The sequence below is a fragment of the Chiloscyllium plagiosum genome, unplaced genomic scaffold (genome assembly GCF_037043375.1).
Source record: "Chiloscyllium plagiosum isolate Xiang-an unplaced genomic scaffold, Cpla_swu_hap1 HiC_scaffold_24, whole genome shotgun sequence".
Classification (NCBI taxonomy): Eukaryota; Metazoa; Chordata; class Chondrichthyes; order Orectolobiformes; family Hemiscylliidae; genus Chiloscyllium; species Chiloscyllium plagiosum.
In genome coordinates, this window is record NW_028270162.1 from 28,510,639 (window position 1) to 28,532,783 (window position 22,145).

A 22,145-nucleotide genomic window follows, 5' to 3' on the forward strand; every position below is an offset into this window, starting at 1 on the left:
TCAGTAATGTATTTACAAAACACCTATAATCCTTAGCGAACAAGAAAAAATGTACTTCATCCAGTTGTATTGCAAGTCCTTTTAACATGTTCTCTTCTAGCACTTAGAGGAGGACAACTTTATGGAACTCTGCATGTGAAACATATTTAAAACTTACTGTCCAAAATATATTTCACACCAAAATTACATTGAATCCACAACACTGAAATGGACCACTCAAGCCAAAATGATATTTGTGAAATGTTACACTCTATGCAAGATTCCTTTGAGTCCAATTATTTTTTCTGAGCCTACTCCCATGTGCTTTTACTTTCTTCTCCCTCATGTACGCAAGTCTCCTCTTAAAATCAATCATCACTTTCTCCTTCAGACCTATGCAAGCTCCAAATTCTGTATTAAAATAAAAACATTCAGCTGAAATTAGTCACATGATTTTACATCCGAGGAAGAAACGGATGGATCAAGTAGTTTGACTGGACAGCAAAGCTTAATGCAAACTTATACTAAATTGGGTAGCAAATGAGATGTTTTGAAACTGCATACTATGATGATACATGCTGGTGTTGAGAAAATCTTGAAAGCAAAGAAGACATTGAGCATCAGTAATATCCTTCAGGGAAGGAAATCTGCCATCCTCACCTGGTCTGGCCTAAATGTGACTCCAGACCCACAGCAATATGTTTCCGACTCTCAAATGTCCTCTGAAATGGCTTCGCAAGTCACTTAGTTGTATCATTCATTATGAAATTTCAATGAAGAAATGAAACCAGAAAGACCTACTGGCATTGATCTAGACAGCAAAAATGACAATGGCAGAAACAGGCCTGTCAATCCTACAAAGTCATCCCTACTAAAATCTGAGAGCTAGTGTCAAAACTGGGAGACCTGACAGAAAAAAATGCCATTCAATTTTAATAAGGCCTCACTTTATATAGGATATTGGGGGAAAATGGAGTTGAGACCACATTTATGACCTTAAAGCATGGCCAAGCAGGTAGCAGGGACCAAAGACCTAATCCTGCTCCAAATTTGTGTATTCACATGACTAGTCTGTGAGACAGCAAGTAAGCAACAGTCCAACAGTCACAGAATTATACCATACAAATGTCCCAGGCACCACCGTCACCATTCCTGGATATGTCCTATTCCACCAGCCAGACAGACTCAACTAGCATGGCAACACAGTGGTGGAGAAAGTGAGCACTGCACAATCAGGAGAAATTCGCCAAGAGCGCTCACAACGTTGACTCCGGATCTCATTAGGACTCTCTGCATCTGATTAAATGTGGGCAAGGAAACCTCATGATTACCATGTAGTGTCCTCCATTTGCTGATGACTCAGTCCTCCATTTTGAACACTTGAAGGATGGCAAGGGTGCAAAATACACTTTGGATGGAGGATTTCCATGTCAACCACCAAGAGTTGCTCAGCAGCAGCAGCAATACTGATCGAGGTGACTGGGTGCTAAAGGACTTCATCTGCGGCAGATGGTGAGGTATCCAGCAAGAGAATAAAAAACACGACCTCATCATTGCCAATCTGCCAGCTGCAGATCCCACCCATCCACATCAATAGCAATTAAAGTGACCACCATACAACTCTTGTGAAGACAAAGTCCCTCCTTCACATCAAGAATAAATCTCCATTGTGTTGTGTAGCCCTACCAGAGTGCTAAATAGGACAGACTTCAAACAGATCTAGCACCTTAAGACTGGACATCTACGAGGCACTGTGGGCCATCAACAGCAGCAGAATTGTACTCCAGCACAATAACTAACCTCATTGGTCGGCATATTCTCCACTCAACCATTACCATCAAGCCAGGACATAGTGTATAAGGGCATGCCAGGAGCATCAGGCATACCCAAAAACAAGGTGTCAACTTGGTGATGCCACCAAACAGCACTACTCACATACCAAACTTTTAGAATACACAATTAGGTTCTGGCCTCCTTGCTATAGGAAAGATGATGCTGTGAAACTTGAAAGGGTTCAGGAAAGATTTCCAAGAATGTTGGTAGGTTTGGAGGGTTTGAGCTCTAGGGAGAGGCTGAATAGGCTAGGGTTATTTTCCTTGGAGCATCAGAGTCTGAGGGGGGGCCTTATGGAAATTTATAAAATCATGAGAGACATGGAAGGGTAAATAAACAAGGTATTTTTCTCCACATTTGGGAGTCCAAAAGTAGAGAGCACAGGTTTAAGGGGAGAGCGGAGAGATTGGAGACACACCAGAGGGGCATCCTTTTTGCATAAAGGGTGGTGCATGTATGGAATGAGCTGCCAGAGGAAGTGGTGGAGGCTGATACAATTACAACATTTAAAAGGCACCTGGATGCATACATAAATAGGAAGGATTTAAGAGGGTAATGGGCCAAATGCTGGCAAATAGATCTAGATCAATTTAGGATATCTGGTCAGCATGGATGATTTGGAATGAAGAGTTAGACACCATGGAAACAGCCCTATGACTGACCTTGCTGGTGTAAAAGAACTGTTAGAAATAAGAGATTTCCTAAATAAAAATATAGTTTGACATAAGGAGGAGGAAGTGAAGATTGTAGATCAGAGTTGATAATGTGGTGCTGGAAAAGCACAGGTCAGGCAGCATCCGAGGAGCAAGACAATAGACGTTTCAGGCATAAGCCCTAAATCAGGAATGAAGAAGGGCTTATGCCCAAAACATCGATTTTTCCTGCTCCTCTGATGCTGCCTGACCTGCTGTGCTTTTCCAGCACCACACTCGACACTAGTTTGACACGTCACCAGTTGTCAGATTGGAGGCACCTCCAACAAAAATATTAGAGATCCTCAAACAGGATGACATAAGAGGTTAGAAGAATAATGAAAAGGGGTCCATTTTCAAACTGCTTTGCGATTAAATGTGCATTTTTGTTTTTTTTTTGGGGGGGGGGGGGGGGGGAGGGTGTAGAAGATGGTTTGCATATCAAATATGAAAAGTGGTTACTGAACGATAGCTTAATGCAAAGATATTGAATGTAAAAAATAAAGTCATTGTTCAAGCATAATTTAGCTTCAAACGTTTCATGAGGGAATCTGTTAATATATGAAGTAGTTAACAAATGATTAGGGTTAATTAGCTGGATTGATATAAAAAGGGGGAAAATAGGTGGGAATGGTGCACTTTAAGAGCAAGACTGAGCTGTCCGCGAAAGGAGTTGTGCTGGAAAATGGGACTAGATTAATTTGGGATATCTGGTTGGCATGGATAAGTTGGACTGAAGAGTTGGACTCAACATTGCTGCAATTGAGCAATTTCATTCAGAAAGAAAATGAAATCTTGTGCTTACATTCACCATGTAAACAGTTTCACAACAGATCACGTTGATGGGAATATAATCTATTGAAGTCAGCTCGGGGAAGAAAGTAGTATACAATGACATTTTAATTGTCCTACAAATATCCACAGCTATTTCTCGGAAATGTCCATGTTCAAAAATAAAGCATTCTATAGGATCAGAACTAGAAGCTTCACCCTTCTGGAATCATTAACTAGGACAAAGCAGTTGGGGAAATATTATTAGCAGCATGTGGAAAGAATTACCAATGATTTTTGAACAACTTGCCAACAACCGAACAGGACTCTCAATGGAAGCCACTTGAAGTGAGCATGTAAATAAGAGTTTGATTGCGTGAGCATAGGATTGAGGAGTAGCCAACATTGAAAGTACTCCACATAATCAGCTACTGCTTCCTTCAATATTGCGTTGTACCTTTTTCTAACTGATTTGTATGTTCAGGAACCACACAGACACTCTTTGTTTTCACAAATTAGTTCTAATTTTAATAAGACTTAAACAATCCCAAAGAAACAAGTTTACAGTCAGCAACCAGATATCTGCTCAGTAATTAGCTTCACAGTTACAGCTTCAGTTCCTGAACTGAAAGTAATAAACTTTTAAATTTAAAATCACTCCTCAGCATATTCTGGTTGCCGTGTAACTAAAGCACCTGTTGAACGTTTTCATTAATAAAAACCACAAGATGCCAGCTTTTTAATTCCACATTCCTTGATCACATCTTTTTGGCCTTCAGAGATGAAGGAAGCTTGCTGTAATGCAAGAGTAGCAGCACCACTTAATTACAGATCAAGGAAGATTATAACTGCAAGTATATGAAAATACTTAGTAATGAATTAGATAAGATTTTCATGGAAAATTAAAGTATAATTCTTTGCAGCCTGCGTCGGATTAAAAATTCATCCATGGACTAATTCCAATAGTTGAGTAAAGCTTTTAGCGTCTTCCCCTCAACAATTCCCAACGTCCTCCAATTTTCTTCAGGCTTAAAGACAACCTTGGGTTGGAGTCTGATAAAACTCAAATGTTTCAAGGTTTGTGACCAGACTTACTTGCATTATAGGTTGTTTTAAACCATTCTGCACACAATATCCACTTTACCCTTGTGAAGCAAAACAGGAACATTTTCCAGGTCTTTGAACAAGACCACCCACACATTGAAGGTCTTAGTGCAAAATGGTAATGCAAATTTTCATGGCTGTGCATAAGAGTTCAATCATTGAAGTAGTAAACAGAATTCAACTAAAACCTTTCTGAAGAAAATTAGCAAGCGTTATTCTAAGTAAATTGTTCAACTATTAAATATTGTAGAAAACCCAGTCTAAATGTCTGCCTTATGCTGATAGCATAGGTTTTTGAGAGACAATAATTTCTGGTCTCCGAAATTGACACATCAACTTGATGAAGACATTGTAAATATAACGTCGAGCAATCTCGGCTATCTTTCACCATTCTGACGTCTATGCAGCATAGTAATAACATTATCAATATCTTCTTCAGGCACCTGAGGGATAAGAAGAAAATAAGTAGATTAATCTGGTTGAACCAAAGCAGCTTAAAGGGAAATTGCCTTTATAAAAAGGTATCTTCCCAATGAAAACCTCAACTATGATTATTCCTCACCTGTTATGCCACCCAGTCCAAACCAAAATGTTAAAAAGGCAAGTGCTTGCAATCAAATGTATGCAATTTTTAGCATTACAGCTCTACAGCATGGAAACATACCCTTCGGTCCAACTTGTCCATGCCGACCAAATATCTTAAATTAAGCTAGTCCCATTTGCCAGCATTTGGCCCATTTCCCTGTACACCTTTCCTATTCATGTACTAATCCAGATGCCTTTTAAATGTTGGGCTTGTACCAGCCTCCATCACTTCCTCTGGCAGCTCATTTCATACACACACCACCCTCTGTGTGAAAATGTTGCCCCTTAGGTCCTTTTTCTATATTCCCACCACCCCCCTCACCTACGCCCTCTAGTTTTGGACTCCCCATCTCTGATAACACCTTGCCTATTCACCCTATCCATGCCCCTCATCATTTTAGAAGCTTCTATTAAAGGCCATCTTTCAGCCTCCAAAGCCCCAGGAAAAACAGCGCCAGCCTTTTCAGTGTCTCACTATAACACAAACCCCTCAACCTTGGCAACATCCTTTTAAATCTTTTCTGAACCCTTTCAAGTTTCACAACATCTTTCCTATAGCAGGGACGCCACCCGAGTGGCCTAACCAATGTCCCATACAGCCGCAACTCCTGTACTCCATACTCTGACCAATAAAGGAAAGCATACCAAACACCTTCTTCACTATCCTATCTACCTGCAACTCCACTTTCAAGGAACTACGAACCTGCACTCCAAGGTCTCTTTGTTCAGCAACACTCCCTAGGACCTAACCATTAAGTGTATAAGTCCTGCTAAGATTTGCTTTCCCAAAATGCAGCACCTCACATTTATCTGAATTAAACTCCATCTGCCACTCCTCAGCCCATCTGAACAGGATCCTGTTGTGCGGAGGTAACCTTCCTCACTGTCCAATACACCTCCAATTTTGTAGTCATCTGCAAACTTACTAACTATACCTCCTATGTTCACATCAAAATCATTTATATACAGAACAAAAAGCAGTGGGCCCACCACTGATCCCTGTAACACACCATAGGTCACAGGTCTCCAGTCTGAAAAACAACCCTCCACCACCATCCTCTGTCTTCTACCTTGAGCCAGTTCTGTATCCAAATGGCTAGATGTCCCTCTATTCCCTGAGATCTAACCTTGCTAACCAGTCTCCCATGTCCTTATGTTCCGAAGGTAATACCCAAATCTTTTTTAAAAAGATATTTTTAAGCCTGCAAAATATATGACTATAAATGAGACTTGAGAAGTTAGTTCTGTTCACCTTGGAGTTGTTTTCATTTAAAAACATTAAATGAGTGAAATATTAAAATAATAGTTGGCTAGATGGCTGGCTTGTAACGCAGAGTGATGCCAGTAGCACTGTATCAACTGAGGTCACCACAAATGTCCCACCTTCTCAGCCTCTCCTCCCATCTGAGGCATAGTGGCTCTCAGGCTAAACCATTTCTAATATTACTCTATGACACAACAGCGCTGTCTCTTCTGGGGCTATGACAACTTTACAATGGAGTACATTCCTGTTGGTAGATACAAGAGTCATGCTAAAGAAGTCAGGAAAGGATTGAATTAGCTTAGATTACAAGTAGTTTAGATTAGAGTGGTGCTGGAAAAGAACAGCAGGTCAGGCAGCATCTGAGGAGCAGGAAAATTGACATTTCGGGCAAAAGCCCTTCATCAGGATGGACCCTTGGATTACAAGTAGCTCTTTGCTCTGCTGCCCCAACCATACAGCAGACCTTTGGACTCTGTACCTGTTAAAAAGAGAACTGGACCAGATCCAGTTGGAGCAGAGTTTACATCTTATATAAAACAAGTAAAATGAGAAATCAAGTAATTCAAACATGACCAATGCAGACTTGAGTTAATTTTGGCAGCCCACAGAGGACAAGAGGCATTTTTAATTTTTTTTTTTTTTAAATATCTGATTCATTCTGGAATACTCAACTTTTTACACAGCTGCTGGAGAATAGGGAGTATCTAAACTAAACTAATTGAGAAATAACGGATGGCTGATGAGGATAGTGCAATTAATGTGTGAAGTTTCAAAAGATGTTGTTCGCTAAAAAGGCTACTTTGTGAATTTTCATCAAAGCTCATGGGATTAAATGTGGATAGGAAACTGGTTGAGGGATAGAACACAGCAATTTTGAACAGATTTTCAGATTGTAAGCAGGGTTCACTGGTGAGGTAATTTCTCCTTTTGAGTTACATCAGTGATATAAATCAATCTTTATTCAGAAATATATTGAAGATGAGGAATTTAGGAATAAACTTCAAGACAGACGATTGGTGAAACGGACAGATACAAGACAGGTGAAATGCCATTCTGAAAAGAAAAAGTGAAATGATTCATTTTGACTGGAAAAATAAAGAATAAAGAATAAATTAGACGTTATCATGTTAATGCAGATATAACATGTCCAAGAGTTAACATGTATCTTAAACAAAATCAAAATCTTGGGATTTAATAAAAATATACTGTGCAAAAAAAAACTCCAAGGAATTAACACTTCTTTTAAAAAAAGACTCAAAACTGGTTATGGCTCAGATGGAATATTTAGTCCAATTATGGGCACCACATTTTAGGAAGATGTCAAGCCCTTAGACAAGATGCACAGGTGCTATATTACAATCATACCAGAAGAAAGAGCCAAAAATGTCAATCACGTGGGATCATTGCTTTTAAAGTTGATGAGACATGGCGATGCAGGCTAGGTCAATATTTGTTGTCAATCCTTAACGGCACTGGAAAAGGTGGTCAGCTGCCTACAAGAACTGCTGTGGTCCTTGGGGTGTAAGGACAATATGGTGCTGTTGGAAAGAGTTCCAGGATGTAGACTCAGTGAGACTGATTGAATAGGAATATAGTTCCAAGTCAGGATAGGGTGTGGCTTGGAAGGAACCTTCCAGATGGTGATGTTCCATGTATCTGCTGTCCTTTTAATCTGGTTGAAGAAGCCTTACAAATGAATGGCTAAACCTGTTGTTCACTATATAATATTCCATGCTGAGGAATTTTAAACCATTAAATGAAAAAGGGTTGAAACATGCCCTAATTTGTCAGTATAAAAGCACCTCCCAAAAACTTGTGAAAATTGGCAAAAAACATTTTCAAGGTTTAATTGGTTGAAAAGTCATACAAGATTCAGATACATAAACCACATTCTAAAACAGGATGTCATTACTGCATTTGATGGACAGATCTTCACTTATTGGGAGGATGAGAGAATTCGTAAACAGTTTATTCACTATCAGGGGTGACAATTCCATGATTGCTAGTGTTACCATAGATAATAAAAGAAATTACAAAAAAAAGTGGTGGGAGGAGGCTGAAAAAGATGATGTTCAAAAGTCAGAATTTTAACCTTTGCCAGTTCTTCCCCCAAGCAACAACTTGGTTTTCCATCAGTTTGTGAGAATATTCATCAGTATATGTGTATATTCTTCCAGCAGCAGGTCATTCCACAATGACCCAGCTCCACATCATCCAATAGTTCATGCTGATGCATTCCAAAAAGAAATACTGCAACTTTCTAAAGGAAACGCTCATATAGCGTTCAGACAAAAAAAAAATTCCTTTAGCTAGTGCCGGTAGCATAAACAGAGCCCACTGCAAAGAGGAAACAATAAAATAAACTCAGGTATCAAATAAAGTCAAGAAAAGTGACTATGCTCCACCGACTACTTTACAGAAAAACATCTTTGTTTCCTCAATCCAATAATGTCCATGGTTTTTAAGCATATGGTCACCATATAAATGCATACAGAAAAGAATCAAACTCTTACCAGTGCATGGTCAAAATTGAAGGTGCTGATATAGTACGCAGAAATGTCAGCATTTGCTAGAGGCTCGGAGATCTGTGCAACAATCCCACATTCATCTGAACAGACAAATTTAAAATTTAAAAAAAAAGTCAGGATTTGCATACAACAGATGGATTAAACAACCAACACTACTGCACAGTGAATTTACAATAATTATCTTCACTGCATTATGCTTACATTCAGACAGCCCTTCCATTACATTAGGCCGTGGAAATAACCTGGTGCTCTCAGCCACAGCATTTAAACATGATACAAAAGTGTCACCTTTGCAAGTGAGGGTCAAATAGATGAGGGGCTTCCCCTCTGCATTGAAGTTCAACAAACTGCTAAATAGACAGTTAATGGGATTTGTTTTGAAAAAATATAAAAATTTACAGACCCCCAACAAATCAGCCACACAGATTAGATTTGTACTAAAGAGTATAGAGAGAGACACAGTAGCATTCCAAATCTGAAATCGAAAGCCCAAATTGAAAGAGATCAGAATTGCAAAGTATCCCTTTCCCCACCGGAAATTCATCTTGATTAGTGATGTGCTGCTTATTCAAAAGGAGTAGAAACAAACCGCAGCTGCTGGAAGAACACAGCAAGCAGGCAGCATCATTCTAACTCGAATTAGAATTAGAATTCCTACTGTGTGGAAACAGCCCCTTCAGCCTAGCAAGTCCACATCTGAAGAGTAACCCACCCAGACCCTTTTCAGCATGGCCAATTCACATCTTTGGACTGTGGGAGGAAACCCACACAGACATGGGGAGAGTGTGTCCACATAGTCGTCAGAGACTGTAATCAAACCCAGGCCCCTGGTGCTGTGAGGGAACAGTGCTAACCACTGAGCCACCATGCCGGCCAGTGGAGTCAGGAGGTGCAGAAGTCAACATTTCTGGGTTTAGCGCTTCTTCAGGATTGGGAGTGGGTGTAAGGGGAGCTGCCGATAAAGGGATAGTGGGGGAGAGGGATGTAGGGATACGTGAACACAGGTAGACTGTATGGCCTGGTTAGTCAATGGGAGGAATGAATTTGGTTGGGAGCTGGAAGGAGGGGTTGGTCAGAGGAATGAAAGGGAGCACGAAGGGCTAGGAATGGGAGTCAATGGATGGGAAGGGAGTCTATTTGAATTTGGAGAATTCAAATGTTGAATCCTCCGGGCTATTGGCTGCCCAGGCGGAAGACTAGCTGTTGTTCCTCCAGTTTGCGGTCTGATTTGCTGTAGCAACGGAGGAGGCCAAGGATGGTTACGTCGGAAAGGGAGTGGGAAGGGGAATTAAAACAGGCAGTGACTGGGAGGTCATGTAGGCCCGTGGGTCCGGTTGAGATGCTCAGCGAAACGTGCCCTGAGTTTACATTTGGTCTCACCGATGTGAGACGAGTTTACATTTGGTCTCACCGATGTGAGACCATATTGGGAGCACGGATATAGTAAACTAGGTTGGAAGGGAGACAGGTGACCTCTGCCTCACCTGGAAGGACTGTTTGGGGCCCTGGATGGAGATGAGAGGAATGGTGTGCCAGCAGGTTTTGCTGCATTTTCAGTTCCAGGGGAACATACCTAGGGGTTTGGGGGGTTGGTGGAGAGTGGCACAAACCAAGGACTGTCTAAGGGGAATGGCCCTTGCAGAAGGCAGATAGGAGTGGGGATGGGAAGATATTCTTAGTGGTGGGGTCTATTGGAGTTGGTGGAAGTGTTTAAAAGGATAATACACTGGTTGTGGAGACTGGTGGGGTGGTATGTTTAGAACTGTAGAGCAGGGAATGAAGGAGGTGCAGTGGAGGGCTGTCTGGACGACAGACTGGGGATAAAGTACATTGTTCAAAATAGTGGACATCTGAGATACTTGGGAGTGGAATGTCTCCTCGTCAGAGCAAATGCAGTGGAGGCAGAGGAACTGGGAAAACGGACTGGAGTTCTTGCAGCATACTGGGTGGGAAGAGGTGTAGTCCAAATAGTTAGGGAGTCTGTGGGTTTATAGTAAATACCAGTCTGTAGACTGGTCACCGGAGATGGAAACAAGGAGTCAAGAAAGGGGAGGGAGGTGTCCAAGATAAACCAAGTGAGGTTTAAAAGGCATCTGGACGGGTATAATGAATAGGAAGGGTTTGGAGGGATATGGGTCAGGTACTGGCAGGTGGGACTAGATTGGGTTGGGATATCTGGTCAGCATGGACGGGTTGGACCGAAGGGTCTGTCCTGTACATCTCTATGACTATCAGTGAATTTGAAGGTAGGGTGGAAGTTGATGAAGTCGATGAACTGCTCCAGTTCAGCACAGATGCATTAAAAAAGGATGACAGATAACTGATGGGCAAAAACAAAATCAGCTATTGATCTTTCGAGACAGAAAATTGCACAAAAATCATGTCATATCATAATATGCCATATAAAAAGGGACATTAACTCATTTAACCATACAATATGTAAACTTAAAATAAATGAGACGAAATGACCAATACAAGGCAGTGCAAAAAAAAGACAATGAATCACAAATGTCCAATATTTTAGGAAAATTATCTATTTTGATTCTACAGCTAAAGTCAATGAACAAAAACCAATCTAACCTGGAAATGAGCAAGTCAATCGTCACTTGTTATCTATGACTAGTACAGTCTTCCGGAGATGCAATTGAAGTATCATATTCCCCATTCTCACTGACAGGCTATTTTCCTCCAGACATACAGTAGGCAAATTTGTATTTCACAGTTAAAAATGTTCTGGTCCCCATTTCTATCTAAAAGTCTGTCTGAATGACACACTGTATGAATCGTATTGTTTAATGGGCAGCATTGAGGAGGTTTAAAGATTTAGCAATCCATCACCAGATATGCTGAACCACATGCAGCTACATTGGGCCTCTCAATACTCCACACAGTCTAACCCACCCTTATGCTAACCAGAACCTGCAGATCTGTGGTTTCACATCTCCCCTCATTTTGTACACCATCAGGCCTGACCCCACTGCCTCGACTCCATTCCCAATGAAACACAAGTCAACAAGCCTCCAACCCGGATGCTCCTGTTATTTGGCATTGCATTGCCTTGTACTACTTCCTTGATGTGATCCACAGTCTGCTTTTATTTTGGGTTGGGGTGAGTGAGAGTTTACTGAAATTCTCTTCTTTCGGGGGTTCACATCCTTCTTGCTTCTAATTAGCCATTTTTAGAAGTACTTGGCTTTTAATACAGTTATAGTATTAAACATGGATATTTATGTTTTGTTTTACATATTGCAGACAAAATGGGTGTATTTTCTTACTGCCCAAGATTAGATTTTTCCCATAGGGTGTGGAATTCAATTAAGTAATCCAGCAGCAAGCTTTTGAAAGTACAAAAATAAAAAGGTTATTTATTTGCTCACACTTTAATCAACACAAATATCTCAAACATCTGAAATCAACACTATCTCAAACAAGATTCAACACCACCAAGTACATGAATTAGAATTCTCAGCCTTCAATTCATTATCTCTAGTCTGCCACGCGCCCGTCCTGTAGCTTCTCAAATGACTTACATACTTTCAAGTTGAATTAAGAATGTGTTGTAAAGCAAGAAATTCTCAGCACACTGCAAAGATTTCGTTATCTAAATTTCTCAGATCGTTTCTCACAAACATGAAGTTGAAAAGTGTTGGTGCTCTAATAGTTTCAATAGTTTTGGTAGTTTTATCTGCAAAAAGGTGTTTGATTCTTCAAGTCTTTAAGAAAATATGATGCCTGAAAAGTCATATGCTGAAAGACATTTCCAAGTAAGGGCCTTGCATTCATATAAATTCTAAGCCTGTGCTGTGCTATGGTTTAACAACCTTTGAAGAGTCAGTTTTCTGTGAATGTAATCCAACAGAAAGTTGATAGATTCTATCTCTGTTAAATAGAAGGGAATAGAGTTTCAACATTCCCGTTTGTCTAGCAATAAAGAAGGGAGGTAGAAAATCTGAAAGTCAATGGTCATTTTGAATTGATCAGTCCATCCTTAAATAAGGAGGTGCATGAATTCCCCAGATTTCTGTGGGTGTCCATATGAAAATAAAGTATTTACTTGAAACTTGGTTTGTAGCAGCCATTTTCAGAATATTTAAAATAGGAGTAATGACCATTATTTCAGTGACATTTTCCTATGCAATACCCATTTCCATTACAATCTTTAATACCTAGAAATCTGTTATTATTGTTCTCTTGAACATAAACAAAATAACTGAGCAAGCAGGCAAGGTGACATTTGATAATGTCAGTAGATCAATAATTATTTCCACACAGAATAAACAGAAATAAAATCAGAAAATAACCCTGAAATCTTTGCTTGCCACTAACTCACCATGGGAGGCCAACATTATAAAGAAATAGGTTTTTTCCTTAAAAATGAAACAGTGTCAGTGTCACCAAGAGAAATACAATGGCAGACAATATGGAGAGATACACTTCTGAGCAACTCTTACAAACAGCAGGATAATTTCATAAAATGGACTGTTGACCCCAGCAGGAACTGGACATCCTCATTCCAGTAACCCCAGGTTAGGAAAGCATTTACTGATTACTTTCCCTAGAGATAATCAAATCTTCTACAAACAAAGTTTCATCCCATTTATTTCTGATCAAAGTCTAAAGATTGTTATCAGTCATAATGCACTCTTGTGAAAGTAAATGAATGTGATCAAATCCTGGCATTCCTCCATTGAAAATCAACCTGCACATCCAAAGGCATTTTGTAGGGAAATTAAAACCAGGATGATTAGCTCATTAAATCTCCAGTTTATCATCTCCCATCCAACTATTAATGCAAGAAAAACAGCAAGTGCAAAAGTTGGCGGCATTCATACTTACCAAATCCCAGGGGCTGTCCACCTATCCGCACCATCCTCCATAACTCACTCGAGGCACTGGTGAGCAGCAGGTTGCTGGGAAACCTGTTAAGTGCAAACAACTGGTCAAGTAGAAACAATGCAAAAGGCTCATTTGGCCTGTTGGGAAGGTCACCATGACCCACATAGCATCTCCCATTGTGGATCCAATCCACAACCACTTAAACAAAAATCACTCCTGAGATAAAAGAGCGACATATAAAATAAGCAAATAATATCTCAAGATAAATCAGGCTTAAGTATACAATGTTCATGTATTCACACATTTGTATTACTTGGCCCTGGCTTATCAACTCGAGACAATTATCCATCCCAATCCTCAGCACAGATAGCAAGAAAAGGCCATTCGGCCCAAAGCTAAGAATTTGGAGTTTATTAATCCAGCCCACTATCCACTGGACTCATTTTGCATTGTAAAGGAAACTAAAATCAGCCTAGATACAAGCAAAATCAGGAAAACAGAGCTAATGAGTACATTGTCAAGATTTTGATGGAAAAAAGGTAAATAGAATTATTTAACAAATATTTAATTTGTATCAGCTTTTTAAGAAGTACAAGCTACAATCAAGATAATACAAAACAAAGAACCACAGGTGTTGGAAATCAAGCAAAAACAAATTGCTGGAGAAACTCAGCAGGTCTGGCAGCATCTGTGGAGAGAAAGCAGAGTTAAAGGTTGAGTCCAGTAACACTTTGTCATTCAGAGTTTTTCCAGCAACTTCTGCAATTAAGAATCAGTTAGCCTGCCTGTACTGAAATATAGTGCCTTTCATAACAAGAAGAAATCAAGGCAATACTATGTTGCTGGAAAACAAGAATGCTATGCTTTCTTATGACATGGTTGCAGAAAGATCAAGACTAGAAATTTTAAAAGCTGCAAGGCACGGTTATAATTACAAAAGTGAAGGACAAAGGGAAAGTGGATTACAGCAGCTACACCTGTGAAAAACATCAGAACAGAGAAGGATGGTGGAGACAGGCTCATTACAAAAATAAAATCCATGTGGTTGAGATAAAATGATAAGAAAAGCATTGATTAGGGTAATCTAGAGGCCACCTAAAATGGTGGAGGAAGAATTGTACAAATAGAATCAAAGAGATTAAGTAGCAGAATAATAATTATTAGGGGCAGGGGGATTTCCACTATTCTTAAAGTAATCAACTGACTAGGAGAGAGAAAGCACAGGAAAACAGGGAAATTCTATTATTGTCTCTATGATAATGTACAAGATTCAATTCTAATTTAAAGTGTTCAAGAAACCGAACAAAGGAGAGAGGATTTACCACTGGGACTAGGAATGGGGTAGCTAAAAGAAATAAAATGTATGACCATGTCTTTTATGCTTTTAGATGCTGCTTTCCAAACATCTTCCCACTGCGACCCCATATCGAGGTTTGAAAATGGTCATGGTTGCCAGTGAGGGCACTGTTAGAGTGACAGCATTTCTGTTGTAACTTTAATCCAAACTTCACAAGAGTCACTATAGTCCCAGATTTCACGACCCCACTTGGGGTTCTGAGCTCCACATTGCAAAGGCCTGCTTTAAGAATAACAACTGAAAAAGACATCATATGTAACAAAGAGCAGGATTGGGGAAATGCTGACCTCAAAAGGTGGCGAGAAAGAACTTCAAAAAATAAAGTGGATGGGGATAATATAAGCAAACAACGATGTAGAACAACAGTGGGAAACATTTTAAGCACATAATACTTTAGAAAAGATTCCATGATGCTGCAGATTAGATTCAATTCCCTACAGTGTGGAAACATGCCCTTTGGTCCAACCAGTCCACACCAACCCTCCAGGGGAGTAACCCAACCAGACCAATTTCCCTCTGACTAATGCACCTTACACTATGGGCAATTTAGCATGGCCAATTCACCTGACCCGCACATCTTTGGACTATGGGAGGAAACCGGTGCACCCAGTGGAAACCCACGCAGACAGAGGGAGAATGTGCCAACTCCACACATTCAGACACCTGAGGCTGGAATTGAACCCGAGACCCTAGTGCTGTGAGGCAGCAGTGCTATCCACCGAGCCACTGTGCTTAGGACTTATAAAGTCAGTTAAATAGAAAAATGAGTGAAGCTGGAATTATTTTCTTTACAGTAGACAGTATCAAGGGAGACTGTACAGATGCAAAAAATATTAATGATAATTTTTGACTGCATAGCTAAGGGAGAACACAAACTCAACAGAATTGACAAAAGGAACAGAGGAAAGAGGCAGAGTTTTTTTTTTGCATTATGAGTTAGTGAACAGAGCCTGGAAATACATTGAATAGTAACTTCCAAGAGGGAATTGGTTATGAAGTCAAAAATAAATTTTTCAAGAGTATAGCTGAACACAAATTGGATAACTCTGAAAGAGCCAACATTGGCAACATGGATAACAGGGCCTCCTATTTTACAAGTTTCTATAGGTCTAATGAGAAAAAGGTAAGCAGCAGAAAATCAAATTTCATCTGAGGTTTTGAAGCAGCACAAATCTCAGTAACAATTTGCTGCCGTACTTACAAAACAGAAAAATTGGCACAGAGTGCTCATTCTTTTCAGACAATATCATTCATTGTTTGGGGGGGGGGGGGGGGGGGGGGGGGGGGGGGGAATATCAAATAACAACATATTCCAAAGTATTCCAAAGACTTTAGTATATTCCAAAATCCCTAATGTCACAAAGTTCTCTTAAAAGACTTTCAAGAACACCAACCTCTTCTGTGTCTGTGTGTCCACTACTATTGAAATATAGCCATCGATCAATGAAAAAGAAAAGAAACGAATGTAGTCAAGATCCTGATCAGCAGGCAGAGCTTTCAAACTGCAACAGAAGGATACATTAATTCCTCAGCATTTCCTTTTGAGAAGCAATCGCAAATTCATTTCAATCTTTTGCATTCTATGAAATCAAACTCAGTCAAAAATATATCAGGGTATTTTAGGGATGAAAAGGACTCAAGGTTTTTTTTTTAATCTGAGATTGATGTTGAATCAAAAAAAGTACCACATGTACTTCCCCAAAATTACATTAACAGATTCATCTATAAAGGGTTATGTGGATTACACAGTAAGCAATTACTATATTAAGCACCATTTATCAAAGATTTTTTAAAAGAAGTTTGAAACCTTGCAGAGTAGAACATTACATCCATGAGAATAGTGGCAATGGTGGGAAGAGTATCTGGGTCCAAGCTCATTACACAGAATTGGTTCTTGGGACTTAACACTGGATGAACTGTGGGGCTGGCAGCTGTAAACAGAGAAGAATAAATATTAGGTTCAGGTCAAGAGCTCACTGGCAAGAATAAATCATGAAGCTTTTAAACTCCTCCAGTCTCTGGCCATCAAGAAAAGTGTTTTTTCTGAGTGTCTTCTTCCTAAGTTTTATTTTGAAGATTCAGATAGAGATGTACAGCATGGAAACAGACCCTTCGGTCCAACCCGTCCATGCCAACCAGATATCCCAACCCAATCTAGTCCCACCTGCCAGCACCCGGCCCATATCCCTCCAAACCCTTCCTATTCATATACCCATCCAAATGCCTCTTAAATGTTGCAATTGTACCAGCCTCCACCACTTCCTCTCGTAGCTTATTCCATACACGTACCACCCTCTGCGTGAAAAAGTTGTCCCTTAGGTCTCTTTTATATCTTTCCCCTCTCACCCTAAACCTATGCCTTCTAGTTCTGGACTCCCCGACCCCAGGGAAAAGACTTTGCCTATTTACCCTATCCATGCCCCTCATAATTTTGTAAACCTCTATGAGGTCACCACTCAGCCTCCAACGCTCCAGGGAAAACAGCCCCAGCCTGTTCAGCCTCTCCCTGTAGCTCAAATCCTCCAACCCTGGCTACATTCTTGTAAACCCTTTCAGGTTTCACAACATCTTTCCGATAGGGAGGAGACCAGAATTGCACACAATATTCCAACAGTGGCCTAACCAATGTCCTTTACAGCCGCAACATGACCTCCCTACTCCTGTACTCAATACTCGGACCAATAAAGGAAAGCATACCAAACGCCTTCTTCACTATCCTATCTACCTGTAAATCCACTTTCAAGGAGCTATGAACCTGCACTCCAAAGTCTCTTTGTTTAGCAACACTCCCTAGGACCATAACATTAAGTGTATACGTCCTACTAAGATTTGCTTTCCCAAAATGCAAAACCTCGCATTTATCGGAATTAAACTCCATCTGCCACTTCTCATCCCATTGGCCCATCTGGTCAAGATCCTCTTGTAATCTGAGGTAACCCTCTTCGCTGTCCAATACACTTCCAATTTTAGTGTCATCTGCAAACTTACTAACTGTACCTCTTCTGCTCGCATCCAAATCATTTATGTAAATGATAAAAAGTAGAGGACCCAGCACCGATCCTTGTGGCACTCCACTAGTCACAGGCCTCCAGTCTGAAAAACAACCTACCACCACACCACCCTTTGAGCCAGTTCTGTATCCAAATGGCTAGTTCTCCCTGTATTCCATGAGATCTAACCTTGCTAATCAGTCTCCCATGGGGAACCTTGTCGAACGCCTTACTGAAGTCCATATAGATAACATCTACCACTCTGCCCTCATCAATCTTCTTTGTTACTTCTTCAAAAAACTCAATCAAGTTTGAGACATGATTTCCCACACACAAAGCCATGTTGACTGTCCCGAATCAGTCCTTGCCTTTCCAAATACATGTACATCCTGTCCCTCAGGATTCCCTCCAACAACTTGCCCACCACCGAGGTCAGCCTCACCGGTCTATAGTTCCCTGACTGGTCTTTACCGCCATTAAAACAGTGGCACGTTTGCCAACCTCCAGTCTTCCGGCACCTCACCTGTGACTATGGACGATTCAAATATCTCAGCGAGAGGCCCAGCAATCACTTCTCTAGCTTCCCACAGAATTCTCGGGTACACCTGATCAGGTCCTGGGGATTTATCCACCTTTAACCATTTCAAGACATCCAGCACTTCCTCCTCTGTAATCTGGACATTTTGCAAGATGTCACCATCTATTTCCCTACAGTCTATATCTTCCATATCTTTTTCCACAGTAAATACTGATGCAAAATATTCATTTAGTATCTCCCCCATTTTCTGTGGCTCCACACAAAGGCCACCTTGCTGATCTTTGAGGGGCCCTATTCTCTCCCTAGTCACCCTTTTGTCCTTAATATATTCTCCTTAAGCTCTAGTTGCCAAAGCTATCTCATGTCCCCGTTTTGCCCTCCTGATTTCCCTCTTAAGTATACTCCTACTTTCTTTATACTCTAAGAATTCACTCGATCTATGTTGTCGATAACTGACATATGCTTCCTTCTTTTTCTTAACCAAACCCTCCACTTCTTTACTCATCCAGCATTCCCTATACCTACCAGCCTTCCCTTTCACCCTGACAGGAATATACTTTCTCTGGATTCTTGATATCTCATTTCTGAAGGCTTCCCATTTTCCAGCCGTCCCTTTACCTGCGAACATCTGCACCTAATCAGCTTTCAAATGTTTTTGCCTAATACTGTCAAAATTAGCCTTCCTCCAATTTAGAACTTCAACTTTTAGATCTGGTCTATCTTTTTCCATCACTATTTTAAAACTAATAGAATTATGGTCGCTGGCCCCAAAGTGCTCCCCCACTGACACCTCAGTCACCTGCCCTGCCTTATTTCCCAAGACTAGGTCAAGTTTTGCACCTTCTCTAGTAGGTACATTCACATACTGAATCAGAAAATTGTCTTGTACACATTTAAGAAATTCCTCTCCATCTAAACCTTTAACACTATGGCAATGTTTGGAAAGTTAAAATCCCCTACCATAACTACCCTATTACTCTTACTGAGATCTCCTTACAAGTTTGTTTCTTAATTTCCCTCTGACTATCAGGGGGTCTATAATATAATCCCAATAAGGTGATCATGCCTTTCTTATTTCTCAGTTCCACCCAAATAACTTCCCTGGATGATATGAATAGATAGTTATTCTCACCTTTAATAAGCTTCAGTTTCCAGTGAATTTCAATGACTATTTAATTCATTGGATTGAGGATGTCGTCATGGGATTAAGTTAAGTTTGGGCTTAATTCCAAATATGAAACAAAAAGTCTCGTTTGCCTAGCTTGCCCTCTCCAAATTTCTGGCACTGATCCCTGATACTGGTGCCTTTAGAGTTAGGAGAGCCTACAAAATTCCTCAAATCTACATGCTCTTTATTTTGTTTTAAAACTAAATTTCAGTTAGACAAACACTCTCAAATGCAGAGACTTATTTGTCGAAACACATTTTCTGATCAGGTCTAAACGTAAGCAAAACAGCCAGGTTCAAAGACAAACCAGTAAATTCTTAACACAGAAAAACGTAAAAGGTGAGTGAATCAGCTCCTTTTTTGTCCATTCCATGATAATAGTATAGGGCTGTATTGGCAAATGGACTCAATTCCTTCTAGTTACACAAGTCTTGTTTCAATCAAAATATTTAATCACCCAGATTCCACTGCTGAAGAAAGTAGGGACAGCAAAGGTGCCTGAAAGTGAATGCAGCTCTGAAGGTGCTCACAAAAGATCAAAAGTGACAAGGACTGAAGACAGCAGAGCGATCTGAGCAGAAGCAAAATCCTTCTGGGAGGTATCGTTTAGAATAGGGCCTGGCCTTTCCTGCCTACGACCACACTATTGGACCTTGAAGCTTCTGGATTTGATAGACAACCTACTCCATCCCTCACAGGTTACAACAAGTGACCACCTTCATTAACCTGGTGGCCCCCAGGAGGTAGCAAGCATCCACTTATACCCAAAATATTGACAATGCCAGAAAAAAAAAGTGACTTGACTGTCCCTCCGGTTCCCCAGTCATGCCTGGGAAACTTCTTAGATTGAGAGAGAATCAGAGCTCAGCTCTGGCTTGGATCTATACTGTTTCCTGGTCCCTCCACCCCACCTCCTCCTGCCTCTAAACCCAGCCTCAGAAGGGTCACAAAATTAAGACCTTCAGGATTCTAAGAAAGGAAAGGATAGGTGGAGTTGTGGACAGTGAGGAGGGCTGTTGTCGGCTGCAGAGGGACTTAGATATGATGCAGAGCTGGGCTGAGGAGTGGCAGATGGAGTTCAACCCTGCCAAGTGTGAGGTTGTCCATTTTGGAAGAACAAATAAGAATGAGGAATACAGGGTTAATGGTAGGGTTCTTAGTCAGGTGGAGGAACAGAGGGATCTTGGGGTCTATGTACATAGATCTTTGAAGGTTGCCACTCAGGTGGATAGAGTTTGTAAGAAGGCCTATGGAGTATTATCGTTCATTAGCAGAGGGATTGAATTCAAGAGTCGTGAAGTGATGTTGCAGCTGTACAGGACTTTGGTTAGGCCACAGTTGGAGTACTGTGTGCAGTTCTGGTCGCCTCACTTTAGGAAAGATGTGGAAGCTTTGGAGAGGGTGCAGAGAAGATTTACCAGGATGTTGCCTGGAATGGAGAGGAAGTCGTACGAGGATAGGTTGAGAGTTCTCGGCCTTTTCTCGTTGGAACGGCGAAGGATGAGGGGTGACTTGATAGAGGTTTATAAGATGATCAGAGGAATAGATAGAGTAGACAGTCAGAAACTTTTTCCCCGGGTACAACAGAGTGTTACAAGGGGACATAAATTTAAGGTGAAGGGTGGAAGGTATAGGGGAGATGTCAGGGGTGGGTTCTTTACCCAGAGAGTGGTGGGGGCATGGAATGTGCTGCCCGTGGGAGTGGTAGAGTCGGAATCATTGGCGACCTTTAAGCAGCATTTGGATAGGTACATGGATGGGTACTTAATCTAGGTGAGAAGTTCGGCACAACATCGTGGGCCGAAGGGCCTGTTCTGTGCTGTATTGTTCTATGTTCTATGTTCTATGAAAGACATTCAGCCTGAATGGTATGTATTAGACAATAGACAATAGGTGCAGGAGTAGGCCATTCAGCCCTTCGAGCCTGCACTGCCATTCAACATGATCATGGCTGATCATTCCTAATCAGTATCCTGTTCCTGCCTTATCTCCATAACCCTTGATTCCACTATCTTTGAGAGCTCTATCCAAAAGCTTTCTGAAAGTCCAGGTACACTACATCTACTGGATCTCCCTCATCCATCTTCAGAGTTACATCTTCAAAATATTCCAGAAGATTAGTCAAGCATGATTTCCCCTTCATAAATCCATGCTGACTCTGTCCTATCCTGTTACTACTATCCAGATGTGCCGTAATTTCATCCTTTATAATAGACTCCAGCATCTTTTCCACCACTGAGGTCAGACTAACTGGTCTATAATTTCCTGCTTTCTCTCTCCCACCTTTCTTAAAAAGTGGTATAACATTAGCCACCCTCCAATCCTCAGGAACCGACCCCGAATCTATCGAACTCTGGAAAATAATCACCAACGCATCCACGATTTCCCGGGCCACCTCCTTCAGTACCCTGGGATGCAGACCATCAGACCCCGGAGACTAATCAACCTTCAGACCTAACAGTCTCTCCAACACCAAATCTTCCATACAAAATGCACCACC

At 40.9% G+C, this 22,145-nt stretch overlaps 1 protein-coding gene across 2 annotated transcripts in view; it reads right to left on the reverse strand.

Moving 5' to 3' along the window:
* Nucleotides 1–3,782: 3,782 nt before the first annotated feature.
* Nucleotides 3,783–22,145, reverse strand: part of LOC122562637 (cytosolic arginine sensor for mTORC1 subunit 2-like) — a 56,617-nt gene continuing 38,254 nt past the window's right edge. For both annotated transcript variants that reach the window (XM_088000001.1, XM_043715654.2), the window contains exons 5-9: nucleotides 16,757–16,880; nucleotides 16,344–16,451; nucleotides 13,593–13,675; nucleotides 8,742–8,836; nucleotides 3,783–4,822 (exon numbers count right to left, since the gene is read on the reverse strand). In XM_088000001.1, coding sequence (XP_087856127.1) covers nucleotides 4,757–4,822; nucleotides 8,742–8,836; nucleotides 13,593–13,675; nucleotides 16,344–16,451; nucleotides 16,757–16,880 — 476 coding nt within the window. In that variant the 3' untranslated portion in view covers nucleotides 3,783–4,756. The remainder of the gene's footprint in view (nucleotides 4,823–8,741; nucleotides 8,837–13,592; nucleotides 13,676–16,343; nucleotides 16,452–16,756; nucleotides 16,881–22,145) is intronic.